This window comes from Puma concolor, chromosome C2 (genome assembly GCF_028749965.1).
Source record: "Puma concolor isolate L17-30 chromosome C2, mPumCon1.1.hap2, whole genome shotgun sequence".
NCBI lineage: Eukaryota > Metazoa > Chordata > Mammalia > Carnivora > Felidae > Puma > Puma concolor.
The window spans coordinates 37777174-37799720 of NC_141675.1; the positions used below are offsets into that span (position 1 = coordinate 37777174).

Consider the following 22547-nt stretch of genomic DNA (forward strand, 5'->3'; position numbering starts at 1 on the left):
TTCTGAAGTGCACAAGGAATATTCTCCAAGATAGATCACATACTGGGTCACAAAACAACCCTCAACAAATACAAAAGAACTGAGATCATACCATGCATACTTTCAGATCACAATGCTATGAAACTTGAAATCAACCACAGGAAAAAGTTTGGAAAACCTCCAAATGCATGAAGGTTAAAGAACATCCTACTAAAGGATGAATGGGTCAACCAGGCAATTAAAGAAATTTGAAAATATATGTAAACAAATGAAAATGACAACACAACACTCCAAACCCTTTGGGATGCAGCAAAGGTAGTCCTAAGGGGAAAATACACTGCAATCCAAGCCTACCTCAAGAAACAAGAAAAATCCCAAATACAAAATCTAACAGCACACCCAAAGGAACTAGAAGCAGAACAATAAAGAAACCCCAAACCCAGCAGAAGAAGAGAAAGAATAAAGATCAGAGCAGAAATAAATAATATAGAATCCAAAAAAAAAAACCTACAAACAAAACAAAACAAAACAAAAAACAGTAGAAAAGATCAATGAAACCAAGAGTTGGTTTTTTGAAAAAATAAACAAAATTGATAAAACCCTAGCCACACTTCTCAAAAAGAGAGATGACCCAAATAGATAAAATCATGAATGAAAATGGATTTATCACTACCAACCCCTCAGAAATACAAGCAGTTATCAGAGAATACTATGAAAAATTATATGCCAAAAAACAGGACAACCTGGAAGAAATGGACAAATTCCTAGACACCCACACACTACCAAAACTCAAACGGGAAGAAATAGAAAATTTGAACAGACCCATAACTAGTGAAGAAATTGAATCAGTTATCAAAAATCTCCCAACGGGGGCACCTGGGTGACTCATTCAGTTAAGCTTCTCACTTCAGCTCAGGTCATGATCTCACGGCTTGTGAGTTTGAGCCCCACCCTGGGCTTTGTGCTGACAGCTTGGAGCATGGAGCCTGCTTCCAATCTGTGTCTCCCTTTTTCTCTGTCCCTCTCCTGCTCATGCTCTGTCTCTTTCTCTCAAATATAAATAAATGTTAAAACAAAAAAATTAATTAAAAACAAAACAAAACAAAACAAAACAAAACAAAACATCTCCCAACAAATAAGAGTCCTGGACCAGATGGCTTCCCTGAGGAATTCTACCAGACATTTAAAGCACAGATAATACCTATCTTTCTCAAGCTATTCCAAAAAATAGAAATGGAAGGAAATCTTATGGACTCATTCTATGAAGCCCACATTACCTTGATTCCTAAACCTGAGAGAGACCCCACAAAAAAAGGAGAACTACAGGCCAATATCCCTGATGAACATGGATGCAAAAATTCTCAACAAGATACTAGGAAACTGAATTCAACAACATATAACAAGAATTCTTCATCATGATCAAGTGGGATTCATTCTTGGGCTGCAGGGCTGGTTCAATATTTGCAAATCAATCAATGTGATACATCACATTAATAAAAGAAAGGATAAGAACCATATAATCCTGTCAACAGATGTAGAAAAACCATTTGACAAAATACAACAACGTTTAATAAAAACCCTCAAGAAATTCGGGATAGAATGAACATACTTAAACATCATAAAAGCCATATATGAAAAGCCAGCAGCTAATATCATCCTCAATGGGGAAAAACTGAGAGCTTTCCTGCTGAGATCAGGAACACAACAGGGATGTCCACTCTCACCACTGTTGTTTAACATAGTGTTGGAAACCCGAGCACCAGCAATCAGACAACAAAACAGAATAAAAAGGCCATCAAAATTGGCAAAGAAGAAGTCAAACTTTCACTTTTCGCAGACAACTTGGAAAACCCGAAAGACTGGCTAAAAGACTTCTAGAACTGATACATGAATTCAGCAAAGTTGCAGGGTACAAAATCAATGTACAGAAATCGGTTGCATTTTTATACACCAATAATGAAGCAACACAAAGAGAAATAAAGAAACTGATCCCATTTACAATAGCACCAAGAACCATAAGATACCTGGGAATAAACCTAACCAAAGATGTAAAAGACCTGTATGTTGAAAACTATAGAAAGCTTATGAAGGAAATTGAAGAAGACACAAAAAAATGGAAAAGCATTCCATGTTCATGGATTGGAAGAATAAATATTGTCAAAATGTCAATACTACCCAAAGCAATCTACACATTCAATGCAATATCAATCAAAATTGTACCAGCATTCTTCTCAAAGCTAGAACAAACAATCCTAAAATTTGAATGGAACCACAAAAGACCCTGAATAGCCAAAGTAATATTGAAGAAGAAAACCAAAGTGGGAGGCATCGCAATCCCAGACTTTAGCCTCTACTACAAAGCCGTAGGCATCAAGACAGTATGGTATTGGCACAAAAACAGACACATAGACCAATAAAATAGAATAGAGAACCCAGAAGTGGACCCACAAATGTATGGCCAACTGATCTTTCACAAAGCAGCAAAGAGTATCTAATGGAAAAAAGACAGTATCTTCAGCAAATGGTGCTGGAAAAACTGGACAGTGACATTTGGAAGAATGAAACCGGACCACTTTCTTACACCATACACAAAGATAAATTCAAAATTGATGAAAGACCTAAATGTGAGACATGAAACCATCCAAATCCTAGAGGAGAAAGCAGGCAACGACCTCTTTGACCTTGGCTGCAGCAACTTCTTACTAGACATGTCTCTGGAGGCAAGGGAAACAAAAGCAAAAATGAACTATTGGGGCCTTTGGAGTTTGCAGTTTTGAAGGCCTTGCAGTAAGACAGATAAAAGATGACAAAGATCTGAAAACATCGTAGTTTATTTAATAAAAGGAAGAGAATGGAGAGAACAGAAATATTATTAGATAGAATTGGCAGGGGTCTGTGACCTGTGTAGATAAAAAGGATGGAGACACCAAAGATGACTCCAAGGTTCTGGCTGAGATGACTTGGTCGATTATGGATGTCATAACTGAGATATGAGACACATGAGAAAGATTGCAATAAATTTAGATAGGAACAGAGAAGAATACATTTGGCAGAGAGGCTGATGAGATATATCTGGCAAGATTAAATTTATCCAAAATGCCAAGGTAAAGTGAAATAATTAGCTATAATAACATTTTGAACTCTAAGCCCAAATTAATAATACAGTCACATTACTTGAGAATTGACTAACCCTCCCACTCCCCTCCATCTCCCTCTCTTTTTTTCTCTCCACCCTTCCCCTACTCCTTTCCACTTTATTGGTTCTGTTTCTCTGGAAAACCCTAACATAATATCTGATAATATCCTAGCCTGTGGTAGGAGTGGAGGGATGTCTGTATTTTTTATTAAAAAGGACTAGGCAAAAATGAACTATTGGGGCCTTTGGAGTTTGCAGTTTTGAAGGTCTTGCAGTAAGACAGATCCTTTACTGCCCAGCCAAAACCAAGTCTGCAGAGCTCATCCAGTGTCCAACATCCAGCCGTACCTTTTAACCTGACACTTTTACTTGAAATCTAAACTCAAGAAAGTGAGGCTCAATGAGAGGCAGGAGTTTCTCCTCTGAAGGCTTAAAGCTCACCTTCTAGGTTCCCATTCCCCATCTGAGGGAGGGGCCATTTCTCAGAAGATTATTAAGATTGTAAAAGATATGAGGATTGTTCACTCCCTCTAGTAAAGATGACTATGGAGATGAGGTCTCAGCTGAGGACAGTAATGACAAATACTCCCCTTTTTATTCCATGTCCATGGCAGACATAGTTAAAAATCAATGACAAAGCTCTTTCCCACTCAGCATAGATACAATTTTAAAATCCTTCTCAAGACAAAATCCCAAGTAGTCACTATTACTGATAGGAGTGGTCAGAAGAAAGGAAACTTCTACGTTATCAGGGTCCCAAGACAACTTGACTAGAATACAATCCAATAAGCTCAGTATTTGAACAGCTGATGCATAGGGTTGAGCAGATAGCAGCAGGGGCTTGTTGTTTCATCACACCCATCTGACCCTTACCATTCCTCACCTAAACAATCACACCAAGGTTGAGTGCCTGAGACAAGAAAGGACAGTGCTGCCAACACCCTGACCCCTTGGCACCTGATATGTTGCTTCATGCTACTTTGACTTTTTTTGGAATCTATGCTGCAAAGCAGCTCATGCCAGGCATCCCTCTGAGGCACATTTAGATCCTTAGTTGCTTCTTCCTTTTTCTCTCCATTTTCTCATATTTTTCTTTTTAATAAAAAATACACGACATAAAATTTACCATCTTAATGATTTTTAAGTGTGCAATACAGTTAACTATGTACATTATTGCTCTCTGCTTAGATATAAGACACTTAATTTGTGTTTTACTTTACAATACAGAAACAGTTGAAGACACACCAAGTACTGAGATATTACCCCCTTTAATTCCTATGATGGTGCCCCGAAGGCCAACTGGAACTGAAAAGTTCTCTCTCACATTTACCACACGGTCAAAAAGACGAAATTCTGCATCTCGATCAGGAATGACTCCATGTTGCTGTTCTAAAGGCTGAAGAGAAGAAAGCTTTAATTATTATTAACTCTAATTTGAAATAGTTTTTCTATCACTATAACAAAAACATTGTGTTCTTTCTACACTTTCAAAGTAAAAACAACTTTGAATTCTTTGATAGGAAACTTACTCTGTACAGCAAATGGGGCTTCACTGTCACTCGTACCTTCTTATTATTCTTTCTTTGCTGAAGAAAAAAAATGTTTAAATATTTAAAAACATAAAATTATAAAATTGTTATCTGATTTTATATTAAAAATATAAAATTATTATTCATTTGGACATGATTATATTTAAAAAGCCAAATGAGTAATTAAAAGAATATTTGAAGTTCTTCAGATGCAGCAAGGAGGAATAATACATACTTAAAAATTTTTTTTAATTAAATTTTTGTTGAAGTATAAGACACAGAAAAATGCAAAGTTGTATGCATACAGCCTGTGAGTTTTTATGAGCTTATCTATGTATAACCATACTGAGTTCAAGAGAGAACATTAGTAAGCACAACATAAGAACTCCTGTATTCCCTCCCAGTTACTACCATTCCCCAAAATAACCTTATTTCTAACACAAAAGATTAGATTTATCTTTTGGAACTTTATGTAAATGTTATCCTACTCAAATACTTTTTTACTCTAAAAAGAATTATATCTGATGGCCAATGAAGATTTATATTAAAGGAAAAAAAGGTATGAAGTACTGATCTATGACATTACTGTCGGTTTTCTGGCTACTTATTAAAATTAAGGTGGCATTCATTTAACAAAGTCCTTGCTTTTGGAATCTTTCATGAAAATGGCTTTGATGTTTGAATTTTTTGATCATCTGACAAATGCCTGAAGAAGACTTTTGTCCCATCTTTACTCCTTGTTAATTTTGTGAACTCACACTCAAATTAAGCATCAGCTTCCTTTTACTGTAAGATAGAAATATTATTACCTGTTCTATCATAGTTTATATCCATTGCAATCCATAACTACCATTCACATTAAATATTTTTTAAATGAATTCTCATCTACTAAGAAAAATGGCAGCAGTTTACTTATACGGCAGCCCCTATCCTTAGAACGTAGTTTATGGAAATAAGCACAAAAGGCATAAAACAGCTCCAAGCTAGAGGCCATACAGTAGAGTTCATGTATTTATATATTGTAAAATGCTCAAGCCTTTAAATAGAGCCTATTATCTTTTATTACAAAGATATTTGATTTATTCTTTCAAATGAATCTTTACTGAGTTCCATTTACATGCCATGTATTAATCTGGATGCTAAGGATAAAACTGTGACCTATTCCTTTAGTCTACTTAGAGAGACATACAAGAAATAAAATAAGGAAAATATATAGTATGTTTGATGGTAGAAAGCACAGAGAAAAATAAAGCAGGTAAAGGGGATCAGCAGTGTGTAGAGAGGTCATGATTTTAAACAGAATGAATAGGGGCGCCTGGGTGGCTCAGTCAGTTAAGTGTCTGACTTCGGCTCAGGTCATGATCTCATGGTTTAGTTCATGAATTGGAGCCCTGAGTCAGGCTCTGTGCTGACAGTTCACAGCCTGGAGCCTGTTTTGGATTCTGTGTCTCCCTCTATCTCTCTCTGCCCCTTCCCTGCTCATGCTCTCTCAAAAATAACTAACATTAAAAACAAACAAACTAGAATGAATAATGAAGGCAGTACAGACAAGATGTCTATGCTTCCAGCCCACAGCACACTAGGACTAATAGGGTACAAGTTATGCCCACTGACAACAGCAAAAGGAGAAAAAATAAATTTATTTATTTAAGGTATGGTGTTTTTTTGTTTTTTTTTTTTTTTTTGAGAGAGAGAGAGAGAGAGAGAGAGAGAGAGAGCGCGCATGAGCGGGGGAAGGGGCAGAGAGAGAGAGGGAAAGAGAATCCCAAGCAGGCTTCACACTGTCAGTGCAGAGCCTGATGTGGGGCTTGATCTCACAAACTGTGAGATTATGACCTGAGCTGAAGTCAGGCGCTTAAACGACTGAGCCACCCAAGTGCCCCCAAAATAAAAGAAATTTAAAGTAATTTAAAAAAGCAGACACTGGGGCGCCTGGGTGGCGCAGTCGGTTAAGCGTCCGACTTCAGCCAGGTCACGATCTCGCGGTCCGGGAGTTCGAGCCCCGCGTCGGGCTCTGGGCTGATGGCTCAGAGCCTGGAGCCTGTTTCCGATTCTGTGTCTCCCTCTCTCTCTGCCCCTCCCCCGTTCATGCTCTGTCTCTCTCTGTCCCAAAAATAAATAAACGTTGAAAAAAAAAAATTTAAAAAAATAAAAAAAATAAAAAAAATAAAAAAGCAGACACCAATCCTGGGCCAAAGTACTGCATGTGAAAAAAAAACACTCTAAGCACTCTAAACACTCTAAAACCTCTAAGCACTGATTAGAGGACATGGCAATCAAACCTGATTCATCAGGCAAATTTTAAACAGGAATTTTCACAATAGGCTCCAACCACAGCTGCTAAATGAAAAACTCTGGGGTCTGGCTACTCAAAATGTGATCACTTGGGAACTCGTTAGAAATGCAGAATCTCAAGCCTCATCATAGAACTAGTGAAACAGAATCTGTGTTTTAACAAATCCTCCAGTGACTCATTTGCACAGTAAAGTATGAGAAGTATTGCTGTAGGGGTGGAATCCAAATACACTTGTTAAAAAGATCCTTTAGTAATTTTGATAATTAGCTGAGTTTGGGAACCACTGCCCAATAAGAAAACTACTGATAATTTTAATGAAGATCCTACATTATAAAGAAAAAGTTTAATTATGTTCAGAATGTTCTATTTATTTTTTTAGCTTTTTTCTCCTTTTCTCTATTATCCTAATAACATTATAACACTAAAAAGAAAAAAAAAGCCACTCCTTGACAGCACCTCCTTAACACATTAACTGGTTTTAAAAACATTCCTGTCTTAATCTATATGCACACACATCTAAAAAGTGTTGCAACCAAACAATAGACTATAAATTTGTATATACATCTTTTGTTTGTAAAGTAAGGGGAAATGTGTAAAGCATTTTAGAAAGTTCTGCATCCAAATGGAATAAAATAAAATTTGGGGACTTAAAGTAATTAACCTTTATTAAGTAGAAAACTCATTTCAAATACAATGCTGTACAAATATATTTTATCTTAGGATGAAAGATAATTTTTAAAAAATACAGGTTAAAAAAGAAATGCAGGTTTCTATCCTTAGATATCTGAGTGTGAATGAGTTTTCAAAAACTCAAACTCGTGGCTTTACGCCTTATATTTTCTTCGTAAAGAGAAAAAGTGTCATCCAGTAGTAATTTTCTAGACTGTCTTCACAGCTCTTGAGTATGTGATAAAAGAATTCAAATAACAATAGCCAAGCATCATTAGGCATTAAAAATAGGCAATATTAGAAGGAGTTTACATGTCCTAACTTAGTTAATCCTTTTGACGACCCTATGAAGTAGGTACTATTTTATTCTCATTTTACCAATGAGGTAGTCGAGGCATGGAAAGGTTAAGTATCTTGTCTCAGGTTGTAAGTATTGAAAGAGGAATGGGGGAAGATGGTTTCAGAGCCCATTTCTAAACTTACTCTGCTATCAAGAGTAATTTGTTAGCAAAACAACATCATTTTAATAAAAAGGCAAATATGTGGAAAATAAAATCAAAAGTTAAAAAAAGGAATATAATCAGACATAAATTAGAATCACTGAGTTCACGTTTTATTTGGTTGAAACACAAATGAATTATTTGTAGAATGATATGCAGTCCATTTAATTTCAAATCTCATCAATCATCTTGGTTACTAAAAATTAGTACCTTGCACTTTTCGACTTCTTCCTCAATTTTCTCAACAATAGCTGCATCCAGAATTTGTAAATCACAAGAAGAACGAGACAGAGTACTGACAGGATGTCCCTTTAGCCAAGTAATAATTTCTTGAACTTTCTCAGCACTACATTAAAAACAATAATTATTTCACATTGATTAAAACTTTCTGAGGGTTTATACAAAGAGCCTAATATAAATTTTCTGAAGGCCGTGAATTATAAAAGACATCAAATACATAATTAATGATCACTAAACTTAATTGGGATTATAAATCTAATATAAACATGGACATATTACTTCTCAGTAATTTTAAAAAAAACACAAAATTTGGGGCACCTGCCTGGCTCAGTGAGGAGAGCATGCAACTCTTAATCTCAGGGTCGTGAGTTCCAACCCCATGATGGGTGTGGAGACTACTTACATAAATAAAACTTAAAGTGAAGTAAAAGAAAATAAAATTATCACAAAATTAATTTAAAAGTACTTTACTGATATAAGGGATATAAAAATTATATGAAGATCTTAAAACAAACAAAAATATATCTATAAATATAAAATCCTTCCCACAAAAGTAATAAAATTCTTGATCAACTAGCTGCTGTACATTTCACTGGAACCACTAAGTTGAACTATGAGGCAATAAATAACCACAAATTTTGCTTACCCATTCTCATTTTCTCCAGGCCAAATATCATCTTCATAGAACACATCCTCTTGGCTGTTTTTGGCTATATAACTAAATAGTTCTGGAGCTCTAGCCAAACAAACAAAAATACTACTTAGAATATATATACAGCTAACTCCACATAAACTTCCTATTATTTGATTTTGGATCTTAAGGAGACATATAAAATATACTGAGAGTTGATTATTACACAGAGTATTAATAAAGAATAGAGACTAAATGATTTAGTAAATGATTTAGTAAATGATTTAGTAAATGAAGACTAAATGATTACTAAACTGTAATAAACTAGTTACTTACAAACTTTAATTACTGACTCTAATTGTTCTTAGATCCTAATGACAGGTGATAAGTGGACAAAACAAAAATTTACAGGTTCATTTTCTAATTTTCATAACAAAGCTGAAGCATCCCATAATAAGAAAATTAAAACACATTAAAAGTTTCTTGATATTCCTCAAAACTTCACTGCTTCCTGAATATTGGAGGACTTTTAAATACATAGCAGATTGAATACATGTGCTTAATTTTTGCTCACTGCCCAACCTATTACAAGAAAAGTATAAAAAAGGACATAAACCCAGAAAGGCATGAAAAAGGGAAGTGGAGAGTCTGATAGCATATATGAATTGTTAACAAAATTTTAGAAACTGGAAACTGGATGGGTAAGTATCAACTGGTCTGAAACATAGGGAAAGCTGTACCCTAACCCCCAGTGTGAGAAGTCAAAAAGCTAGATGATTTAAACTGTGCAAGTCTGCAAAAGCTCAGGAATTATGGGCTCTGGGTACATTTTTATTTATTTATTTATTTTTTTACATTTATTTATTTTTGAGAAACAGAGTGAGACAAAGCGTGAGCGGGGGAGGGGCAGAGAGAGAGAGAAGGAGACATAGAATCTGAAGCAGGCTCCAGGCTCTGAGCAAGTGGTCAGCACAGAGCCTGATGCGGGGCTTGAACCCATTAACTGTGAGATCATAACTTGAGCCGAAGTCACATGCTCAACCAAATGAGCCACCCAGGCGCCCTTCTAGGTACATTTTAATGGTGCAGTATGGGAGGGTTGAAGTTAAGTAAGCTTTTAGGTGAATATTTTGTATAATAAGCAGCTAGATGATTATGTGATTACTCACCTTCACTCCAGCACAAGACCTGTCTGTAGTTTATCTTTTAGAGAGGCTGAACAGGGGATGCTCTAGCTTTAGATATACAAGGCACAAGGAGATGGATGGGTAGATGGGGGATGAGGAGATGAGAGGGCATTAATGGAAGTGTAACTACTATACAATGTGTTGCTAGGAAGCAGGCTAGGAAGTGTAACTCCTTTAAGAAGCAGACCCTGAGACTGGACATAAGCATGCAGAAAGTTTATCAGAGAGCTCTTGTGGAATCAACACAAGTAGAAGGGAAAAGAAAAAAGGAATGAAGCATCACTGGGTACAGGGAAAAGTTAGGCTGTGATCCATTGCTAAAAAACTCCTTGGTCAGTCCTACAGAGATCTCAAACTAGGATGGCCCTTAAGGATTGTCCTAAACTGGGGCAATGAGGTTGGCTGGGTCTTTACACCTCCTTGTAGATCAGGTGTTGGATCTGTGGGTGTTGTGGGAAGGGGATGTAACTTCAGGTTGAGGCAGTTCTCTTCTGCAAGGCAATTCCTGAAGAGAGCTCACAACTGAGAGCTGGCAGACAGCAGCATTCCAGCTGCCAAATAAATAGGTCCTTTAGTCTTAAAGGGAGGTTTGGAGAGTGTATCATAGTATCTACTACATAATAAGATCCTTTTTCCCTGCTTAATTTCCAAAACACTGGAAGTCAGTTTTGTTCCTCACATCTGTCCGCCAAAGAAAAGGCTGGAAGACACTTCTCTAGGAAAACTAGCCAGCCCAAGAGAAAAGACACACATATAGGTAGTGATATTTGGAGGACCTCTGCAGAAATAGCAACGTCCCACCTGAGAAGGCCCACCAAAGCACATTACATTTTCAACCAGCTTTTTGGTGCCTCACTCTTAAATATGATTAGACACCAAAGAACCACTGGACAAGTTAAAAAAAAAAAGAGCAATTCAGAGAAAACAAAATATAGAGAATAGAAGAAGAAAAACTAAAACTACCATCTTCAGAGAAATAAAACATTTCATTCATTATAAGAGCAAGATACTATAAAAAAGGAATGTCAGAGAATTAAGGATGAACTCTTAGAAACTAAAAATAAATCAAATAGAAATAAAAATGATATGAGATAAAGTTGAAGAAAATCTCCCACAGAGTAGAAGTATAGCAATAAAGAAAATGGGTGAGAAGAGATAAAAAAAATTAAGAGGATTAATCCAGAAGTCTATCATCTAACAGAAGTCTCAGAAAGAATAGAAAAAATGGAAAGGAGGCAATTATCAAATAAATAATATTAGAAATTTTCTCAGAATGGAAGGGCATCGGTTTCAAGTCTGAAAGGACTGAACAGTGAAAAGAAAGAAGATACATACCAAGGCACACTTCATCACATTAAAGAAAGTTTTTTTCACGTTTACTTATTTTTTTTGAGACAGAGAGAGAGAGCACGTGTACATGTGGGGGAGGGGGAGAGAGAGAAGGAGAGAGAATCCCAAGGAGGCTCCACATTGACAGTGCAGACTCTGATGCAGGGTTCAAACTCATCAACTGTGAGATCATGACCTGAGCTGAAATCAAGAGTCAGGGGCTCAACTGACTGAGCCCATCAGGTGCCCCAACACATCATCACATTGCAATGTGATGGGAAGATGCAAAAAAGATTTCAGAAACTGAAAATAGATCACACACAAAGATTCAGAATCAGAATGGCACAGGACTTCTCACCAGCAAAGGAAACAAGAACTTTTCAAATTCTGAGGGAAAATAATCTCCCATCCAGGATTCTACACCTAGGCCAGCTATTAATCAAGTCTGCTCAGGGAAGAATAAAGACATTTTCAGACATGCAAGCTTTCTCAGGAAGCTACTGGAGTAAGTGCTCCATCAAAATGGAGACAAACCAGAAAAAAGTAAGATATGAAAGCCAGGAAATAAAGGAATCCTACACAGAAGAATGGTGAGGGAAATTCCTAGAATGGCAGTAAAGAGAAAGTCTAGAACAAGAGCTGTGTGATATCCCTAGAAAGCAATTAGTTTACGTTGAGGCAGGAAGACAGAAGGTTTTAGGAGGAAGTCTACAAAAAGAAAATGGAACCAAGAGATCTCCTGATCTGACCCTATCAAGTTTTCCAACTATGACACACAGTTTAGGGCCGAATTAGTTATAAGGACACAGACAATAAGCAAATGATTAAACAAGATGTGGAAATCAAAAATGTGTACAAGGAAATGCAACCATAAAACTCTACAGGGTCCAGCTGTGACCATTTACATCACCTTAATCAAGTAAACCATAAATACAGATTTGTTAAACTATAATGAAAGGGGAAATAAATATACATGTGTGTAGGGAGGTGAGGAAATAGAAAGGGGAGGTAGTAAAAGAGAGCTAAAGTTTCATCTTTCATGGTAGGAAATCAAGGCATATGTTAAGCTGAAAATCATGAAAAGTAGGGTAAATACAATGCTTTAAAGAAATACAGAAGTGAACAGAAGAAATAATTACATTTTCAGATGGCAATATGAGATTGAATTGTGTTCCCTCCCCAAAAGATTCCAGTACCACTCCCACTACCTTCAGAATGTGACTTCATTTGAAAACAGGGTTTTTATAGAGGTTATAAAATAAAAATGAGGTCTTTAGGGTGGGCTCCAATCCAACATGACCATGTCTTTATGAAAACGGGAATATGGTCACAGAGACAGACGTGCACAGAGGAAAGATGGCGTGAAGACATACAGGGAAAACACATGTGAAGATGGAGGATGGGAGTAACGCATCTACAAGTTAAGATCAAATGTGTGAGGCTACAAGAAGCTAGCAGAGAGGCATTGAATGGTTCCTTTCCTAGCATCTTCAGAGGAAGCACGGCCCTACCAAACACCTTGATTTTGGACTTCTGGTCTTCAGAAATGTGAGACAATAAATTTCTGCTGTTTTAAGCCACCTAGTTTGTGGTACTTTGTTATGGCAGCCCTAGTAAACTAGTAAGAGGATCCTAAATACAAGGTTAGAAACTGGTGGAACAATGGAAAGAACATTCAGTTAGGAATCAGAAGTAAAGGTATTTCCTCCAAATCTTTGTGACTGAGTAATTCAAGTAACCTTGGTATACAGTTTTGTCATTTTTATCATGAGGAGCTGAGATTTACTGATTTCTTAGACCATTTCAGCATAAAATTCTATAATTTTAGGACAGTAATCTATTATCCAGCTGGAGTTTTAAGACTCAGGAAAATCCCCTGTGTGAAGAGCTGTTTTGTTCACCCATACCAATCTTCTTATTACTAACACAGACATACAAAGTAGTGAATTATTTATGATAGCAAATTGAGGAAAATTTTAATTAAAAGGAGGCCAAGGGGCGCCTTGCTGGCTCAGTTGGTGGACTATACAACTCCTGATCTTGGTGTTGTAGGTTTCAGCCCCACATTGGGTGTAGAGCTTACTTAAAAAAAAAATCTTTAAAAATAGAAAAATAAAAATAAAAGGAGGCCAATTATCATCATTCTTTTTCATTTTAAATAAATAAGTACAGTATTTTTTAGCTAATAGCTATGGTGCTCCATGGTATAAAATTAGGTTTACATGTAATACATGTCCCATCATACCAAAGGAAATATTTTTAGTCTAAAATTAATATCAGAAAGGCAAAATAGTTACGACATTCCCACATTTTTGGATGCCTAATAGGACCTTATTATGCACTTACCTCTCTAAGTACTCTGCAAGAAGCTGTTCTGCTGCAGATGAATACATCCATTCACTTCCAACTTTCTTAGTGTATCCAGGTACCTCCTCATTTTTTTTGTTGAATTTGAGATTCAAACCCACATTTGCTTTATGGTCTCCATGAGGGCTGAATGTAAACCACACACACACACACACACACACACACACACACACACACACACACGCACATTTTAAATTTTGTTCAAAGAATACAACGTTTAGCTTTCAATTCTTAGAAATACTTAGTTTTGATTGTTCTTCTATAGTTTTCATGGTTATTTCCAAAGCAGTAATTGAAAAACTAGAGGAAAGGCTTCAAAACCCAAGTTAACAAAGCATATAAATAGATTATGCAATTAGAGAAGAGAATGAAATAAGAAAATGCAGGGAAATATATTATTGAGATTCACACACACCTTCTGATACCTTTTTTCAAGGTTCAATTTGTTAGCTGCTAAAAATAAGAACTGTCTTTCCAAACACCTACAACATGTGCCATTTAGATGAAAGATCACCATCAGAGGAATTTATGCATAATTTTTAAAGAAAATTCAGAGCAATTAATAAAAGAAAATAAATACTAACATAACCAGTTTATCTTTATCATTTAGTTTTTTTCTGCCACTTTAAGTAAATTTCTCTAACATAAACTTACTTTCTCCTAGATCCTCTTCCAATAAAAATACTTCCTGTAAACCTTGAAACAAGGTATCCACTCACTCCAAGACGACTGGCCAACACATATCCTGGGTTGTACTTTATAGAATATTTCTTTAAATATAAAAACAAAAAGGTCAATTATGGAAACACAAAGCATCAAATGTTATTTCTTTACCTTTAAAATCTGGAGATAATCAAGACATCACTAACCATTGGAATGTGGCAATATAAGGATTCTCAAAAGTAAGTGATCCATTTCCCTTTTTTTTTTTGAAAGGATCTGTAGGCAGAATTTTTCTGCTCCTCTCTCTCCTTAAAGGACAGAATTCCCAAGGATGAATGAAAGGGGGAGGAAATATACAATTTGTGAAACTGTCTCAAGAAATAAACTCTACTGTAAATAGACTCTACTGCAAATTCTGCAGGCAGGAACTATTTCTTAAACATTAATTTTCATATTCCAATTAGGGCCTAGTAAAATACCTGGGACATAATGAAGCCTTGATGATTATTACACTGAACTAAAACATGAGTATGTCATCAAAAGAGTTGCTACTGAGCAAATTTAAAATATCCTTCATATATGGACATAAGTGATATTCACTTCCCCTAATACTATCATATAAAAGTAAGAAGTATGTATAGATTTATAGCTAATACAGTCAACGAAATGTAACCTTAATTTGTGCACTTAAGAAACTATAAAGATTATCAAATTAAAAAAAAAGTATTAGATCATATACTTTTTAACCAGGAAGCAATTACAAATCTAGTTCCTAAGCTACCATTTAATCCTAACATACATAATAATAACACATATTTTATGTGGATTTCACATTCTATATTTATATGAATTTTATTCACATTTTATATGTCTACAATAGTCCCCAAATGGATACAGTTTTTAGTTGCATGAAATATATAAATTATTAAAATATGTTAATATGCTGGTAAAGAACACAATATAGTTTCTCCATCAAGTGCATTATTAGGTTTAGAAATAATACAGATGAATCAAGTATGCTTTCTAAAATAGACAGGAAGAGTTAAGGTAGTAGTTCTCTATCACAGGTAATATCACTTAATTTTTCTAATAAGTATTTGGAAATATATAGGGGCATTCAGTTATAGTAATTGGCACAGGCTACTAGCACTTAGTGTCTAAGGGTCAAAAATGTCAACTGTGCTGTCATATACAGGAGTCCTATTTTACACATTAGTTGTCTCATCTAAAATACCAATAGTAGTCCTTTTGAGAAATATTCAGTTATGGTACAATTAAAATTGATGAAGATCATCACAAATATTCTAGAAAATGTAAAATAAAAAGCAAAGGGGGGCCTGGGTGGCTCAGTTGGTTAAGCATCTGACTCTTGGTTCGGCTCAGGTCATGATCTCACAGTTTGTGGGATTGAGCCCCACACTGGACTCTGTGCTGACAGTGTGGAGCCTGCTTGGGATTCTCTCTCTGCCTCTCCTTCTGCCCCTTCCCTGCTTTTGCTCGCTCTCTCTCTCAAAATAAACAAACATTAAAATTTTAAAAAAGGAGAGAACATTGGAGTAGAGAAGAAGAAGGCTTGAGTAAAAGTTGAAAAAGGTATGTAAAGAGAAAGAGAGCACAGTAGATAGAGAAGGCATGCCTAGCAACACTGTATACTAGAAGTGGACAGGCTCATTCATATCTAGAAAAAGCTAGGGATGGAGGAAAATAAATGTTCTTCTACTAACTCCCAGAATAGAGACCTCCAGCATTTTTATCAAATGGGCCACTCTCCTGGTTTCCTGACTGTGCTTTCTGAATTCTTTCTCCAAGAGACTTATTTGCCTTCCGTAATGTTTTCTCAAGTGTATGCTGATGCCCAATGCCTTGAATTCATTTTATAGGATATAAAGCTTTAGAATTTACTATTAGAGAAAAATAAAAGTGTAAGTAGCAATAGCTGACTGTGAATTAATTTCAGTTAATTATCCAATGAATCAATAAGAATATATATGACAGATATCAGGATCCTCCCCCCATTGTAGCAGGGAAAACTAAAAGGAGCCCAGTGAACATCTCTGGAGAAAAAGGTTCTGAAAAAAGTGCTGTGAATTTAAATGCAGTTTCCCCAATTTTCTCTTGTGACTGCAGTAAGGCCATTTGTCACTTGTAACTAAAAAATGTAGGCTTTGATTAATTATGAAAAGTTAAAAAAAAAAATCTAAGTCTATTCCCAAAGGGTATGGTAAAAAATGTGCCCCTTCTAAGCTTGAACACCATAACCCGTAATAACTGTTATAGATCAATAATGGGATGTCAGTGATTTCCCCCCCCCACCAAGATTTGCATGAAGTTCGAGCATAGATTCCACACTTATTTTTAAATAATCCTAGATGCAACTGTGAGGGAATTTAATCACTATTAAATAAAATATTTATAACACATTCAAAGAAGGTGGTAAAAAATATGCTTCTAACACTTTCAAAGTTCATCAGTTCTAAATTAAACAATATGGACTATAGTACTCACATGCTGGTTCTGTATTAAAGCATCAAGATTGGGTTCACATGGAATGCTGAAAACCACACGAATCCTACCTTCTGTAATCACATCTCCCGAATCCTGAACCTTGGACGAAAAAAAAAAATCACAGTATGTTTTATAGTCTCTTTCACTATGTTTTATGTACTTACTTTTCTACTTATTTGAAGGGTTTATTATTTCTGAAATACAGTAAAACAGTAAAGGTGGCTATGGGAGATTCTCTTAGAATTTATAAATGAATGTGATTATATTGTAAATTTGAGTCATTGTACCTTGCTTTAATAGCTGTTAGTCTTTTTTTGTCTTTAAATTAACTTTTTTATTTGCAAATAACTTTAAACTACCAAAAAGTTGCAAAAAAACCAGGTCAAAGATCACTTGTAAAACATTTACCTAGATTCACCTAATGTTAACATTTGTTTAAACATCTGTTTTAACATTTGTGCTCTGTGTCCAGGTACATACACATAATTATTTTTCTGAACTTTTTGAGGGTATATTATATATATCGTGTCCGTTACCCCTTAATATTTTGGCGTGTATTTCCTAAGAAGGGTATTTTATGATGTACATGATGTTCATCTGTCTCTCACTGTGATTATTTATTAACTTTGATCATACCAAAGATACTGCTCAATTTCTTCACTGTCCAATTATAGTTTTTTTTCTTCCACTTGCAACTAATTAACTGTCTGTGGGAAGATATTTTCTAAGACCATGAAAATTTTTCATGGAAATATTTTCATGGTCTTAGAAAGTATCCTACTCAGATAACAAATTCCCCCTAGATTTAGTTTCCAATGATGATTGTTGCCACATTTAATCTTTATCATAATGCTTACAAAAAGATAGTTTTCCAACTTTAGCACTCTCTCCACGTTTATTCTTGACATGATACTATAAGCAAGAGCCCTTCCATTCCCTATTTAATACTGCTGTGGCATCATTAATTCCTATTTTACCAATTTATTATTTCGGTATTCAAACTGTCCCAGATTTGGCCAGTAGGAGTCCCTTGAATCTGGTTCCTGTATTTATGTGATATGCTCTCATTAGTCATTTGAGCACTTCCTTACTTTCTGGCCTAACAAGTGTTTCCAGGCTGATCTTGTACCTAACCTGACCTAGCCCTGTAATGGGCCATTTCTCTGAAAAGCTTTCGGTGGGGTATGTTATTAGAAGTCAAAACCTGGAGATTATGTATGTTTACTGTTACCAGGGTGTCTTTGCCTCGTAATCCTTTTGAGCAAACAGAGCTAGAAAATATATGTATGTATGTATGTATGTGTGTATACATATATATCCATATACATGTGCCTATATACATATGATACACACATATATTTTAAAAATCATGAGTTCACATTAATACCTCCAAGTTTAATCTGTCCCCAGATTCTTTCTTGCATTCTTCCATTTCATATATGCATATATCTTTTTCCATGTGAGAACTGGAGTTCCTCAAACATCAACACATTTACAAGTTCATCAACCCAATAATACATCTACAATAATTTCAGAATTGCTTTTTCCATACCACCACAATAAACAAACCTGCTCTGTAAGAGATTAGGATTTGAATTCTTTTTTCCCTGCCTCCTGACCCCAACCTGCTCAAGACTAAAGATATAAAGCCAAATGCTGTGTTCCTAAGTTAGACAAATGAATTATTTTTCCCCCCTTCAGTATTACATTTTATTTTATACTTAAATGAAGAGAGTTAAATAACTCTACTAACTTGAAACAAGAACGAAATGTAATTAGTAACAATAACAGAAACTAACTTCTCCAGTGCAGCCATAATAGGGGGTTCCCAGCATAAAGACCATACTTCTAAGAGGAAACAAGTCATCCAATGTTTTGATACTGGAGAAACGGGAGTCAAAAGCTCGGATGTCCTATGTAGAACGAAATATAAAAGTAAATTATTATAATCAAAATTTCTATGGATTGCACATCAAATTTTTCTTCCTGTGGAGTTAGGACTACGCTGTCTGCAAATGTGAAATGTAAAGATTTTCTATGTAACAGTACTAGTAACTAAAATGTATTGACTTTATATGCCACTCTTCTAGGTATTTCACACATTTATTAGTTCATTTCATTTTCAAGACAACACTCTGTAGCACAGATTATTTAGCCTCACTTTATACCTGAGGAAACTAAGGCACAGAAAGGTGATAAAATCTTTCCTAAGATACTGTTTTGCAAGATTACAGTATCAATACATGCTTTAAAAAATTTTTGTCTCAGGGCGCCTGGGTGGCTCAGTCAGTTAAGTGTCTAACTCTTGGTTACGACTCAAGTCATGATCTCATGAATTCATGAGTTCAAGCCCCACTTCAGCTTGTGTGCTGACTGGGCAGAGCCTGCTTCTGATTCTCTCTCTCCCTTTCTCTCTGCCTCTTCTCCACTCTCTCTCTCTCAAGATAAACAAAACTTAAAAAAATTTTTTTTGTCTTATCACACCAAGATTACAACAAACATAAAACCAAATGCCTTTTTTCCCCCCATTAATTTATTTGAGGCAAACACTTTTTGGAGAATAAAAATTTTTTTAATTTAAAACTGTGTTAAGCTAATGCTAGGATTTTTCATTAGAGATGAAGTTTAATAAATAAATAAATAAGTAAATAAGTAAATAAATAAATAAGACAAGCTCCTTAATCATACACAGAATGGGTGACTGAGCATAAAATAATCCTATAAAGACTATAGTTTTTAAGGCGGTTCAAGATGGCAGCATAGGAAGATCCTGAACCCATCTCCTCCTATGGACAGAGCAAATCTTCAGCTACATCTAGAACAATTAGTTCCTTCTGAGAAAGACCTGAAAACTAGCCCAGCTCCTCCACAACAAAAGATAAAATGTACACATCAATAAGGATACGAGAGGCAGAGACATACTGTTGCCAAAAACCCCAGCCCTGATGTGGAGACCCACAATCAGGAGTGATCTCACAAATATGGAGCTTCTTCCTGAGGAGGTGCCCTATCTTCCTGAGGAGGTACCCCAACTCTTGGGAACTACACTAGAGAAATAGGCCCCCAAAATGTCTGGCTTGCAAACCAATGTGGCTTATGTACGGGAGACTCAAAGGGCTATAGGGAAATGAGATTCTGCTTTTAAAAGGCTTGTGTGCAGATCTACTTGCCCTGAGACCCACGGTCAAAATGGCAATTTGAAAGCACCTAGACCATATGGGGAAATGATTCATCTGTTAACCTTAAAGTGTCTGCAAGAGGGACAGGGGCCTGTTGGGACTTTTTCTGGGAACAGAAGCACTGGCAGGTATGCCCTACAGCCCTGCTAAAGCTGGCAGGCACACCCCACCCCCATGTATATATGTGGTCTTTCTCTACACATACATACACACACACATACAGGAATACTACTCAGCCATAAAAAAGAATGAAAATCTTGCTATTTGCAACAACATGGATGGACCATGAGGGTATTATGCAAGATGAAAGAAGTCAGACAGAGAAAGACAAGTACAATATGACTTCACTTAATATGGACTCTAAAAAACAAAACAAAAACTGAGAATAAACTGAGGGTTGATGGGGGGTGGGAGGGAGGGGAAAGTGGGTGATGGGCACTGAGGAGGCCACCTGTTGGGATGAGTACTGGGTGTTGTATGGAAACCAATTTGACAATAAATTTCATGTTAAAAAAAACAAAACAACAACAACAAAAAAACCCCAAAGAAGTATTGGCCCAAAAAGTCAAAAGTCATGGCACTGAGGAACCTTAACTTACAGGAGGGGACTAGACACTGTTTATCTTTGTATTTGAAGCAGACAGTATTGTATCTGCCACATAATGGACACTCCAGAAATATCTATTCAACCAATAAACTTGTGCAGATATATGAAAGAAACAAAACAAAAAAACAAAAAACAAACAAACAAACAAACAAAATGCAACACAACTAACAGATACAGAGAAACAACTGGTGGCTGCCAGAGGGAAGGGGTTTTAGGGGGATGGGTGAAATGGGTAAAGGGGTTTATAAGTTAAAAACTAAGAGTTATAAAATAAATAAATCATAGTGATGTAAAGTACAGCATAGTAACTATGTCAATGATAATGCACTGCAAAACTTGAAAGTTGCTAAAATAGTACATCTTAAAAGTTCTCATGAGGGGCGCCTGGGTGGCGCAGTCGGTTAAGCGTCCGACTTCAGCCAGGTCACGATCTCGCGGTCCGTGAGTTCAAGCCCCGCGTCAGGCTCTGGGCTGATGGCTCAGAGCCTGGAGCCTGTTTCCGATTCTGTGTCTCCTTCTCTCTCTGCCCCTCCCCCGTTCATGCTCTGTCTCTCTCTGTCCCAAAAATAAATAAACGTTGAAAAAAAAAAATTAATTAAAAGTTCTCATGAGAAAAAAATTTTTGTTACTTTATAACAAAAACTTTATAATGACAGATGGTAACTAGACTTATATTGGTGATCATTTGGCAATGTATACATATATTCAATCCTATAGTACACCTGAAGCCAATATAATGTTACATGTCAATTATACCGAAGTAAAAAAACTATAGCTTTTTTCAAATTATATTAAATAATAATCTCCATACTGTTTTCCAGTATGGAGGTTCCTCAAAAAAATTAAAAACAAAACTACCCTATGACCTAGCAATTGCACTAGGTATTTATACAAAGGATACAAAAATGTTGATTTAAAGTGGCACAGGCACCCCAATGTTTACAGCAGCACTATCAACAAGAGCCAAATAACGGAAAGAGCCCAAATGTTCATCAACTGATGAATGGATAAAGATGTGGTATATACATACAATGGAATATTACTGAGTGATCACAAAGAATGAAATCTTGCCATCTGCAACAATGTGGACGGAACTAGAGGGTATTATGCTAACAAGTCACAAAGAAGAGAAAGACAAGGGGCGCCTGGGTGGCGCAGTCGGTTAAGCGTCCGACTTCAGCCAGGTCACGATCTCGCAGTCCATGAGTTCGAGCCCCGCGTCAGGCTCTGGGCTGATGGCTCAGAGCCTGGAGCCTGTTTCCGATTCTGTGTCTCCCTCTCTCTCTGCCCCTCCCCCGTTCATGCTCTGTCTCTCTCTGTCCCAAAAATAAATAAATGTTGAAAAAAAAAATTAAAAAAAAAAAAAAAAGAAGAGAAAGACAAATATATTATTTCACTCATTTGTGGAATTTAAGAAACAAAACATATGAACATAGGGGAAGAAAAAGAAAAATAAGATAAAAAGAGAGAGGGAGGCAAATAATAAGAGACTCTTAAATACAGAAAATGAAATGAGAGTTTCTGGAGGGGTTTAGGGTGGGGGAATGGGCATTATGGAGGGCACCTGTTGGGATGAGCACTAGGTATTACATGTAAGTGATGAATCACTAAATTCTACTCCCGAAATCATTATTACACTATATGTTAACTAACTTGGATTAACATAAAATTCAAATATTAAAAAAAAAAATTTCTACTTTACACTGCTGCATTAGTCTTCTATTTACAAA

At 36.0% G+C, this 22547-nt stretch overlaps 1 protein-coding gene across 3 annotated transcripts in view; it reads right to left on the reverse strand.

The window, feature by feature from the left end:
- The window catches only part of XRN1 (5'-3' exoribonuclease 1), a 123219-nt gene that overhangs the window by 34667 nt on the left and 66005 nt on the right, over nt 1-22547 (reverse strand). For all 3 annotated transcript variants that reach the window (XM_086674450.1, XM_086674449.1, XM_086674451.1), the window contains 8 exons: nt 18831-18944; nt 17032-17130; nt 14518-14633; nt 13843-13989; nt 8996-9085; nt 8320-8455; nt 4645-4701; nt 4379-4511 (listed from right to left, as the gene is read on the reverse strand). In XM_086674450.1, coding sequence (XP_086530576.1) covers nt 4379-4511; nt 4645-4701; nt 8320-8455; nt 8996-9085; nt 13843-13989; nt 14518-14633; nt 17032-17130; nt 18831-18944 — 892 coding nt within the window. The remainder of the gene's footprint in view (nt 1-4378; nt 4512-4644; nt 4702-8319; nt 8456-8995; nt 9086-13842; nt 13990-14517; nt 14634-17031; nt 17131-18830; nt 18945-22547) is intronic.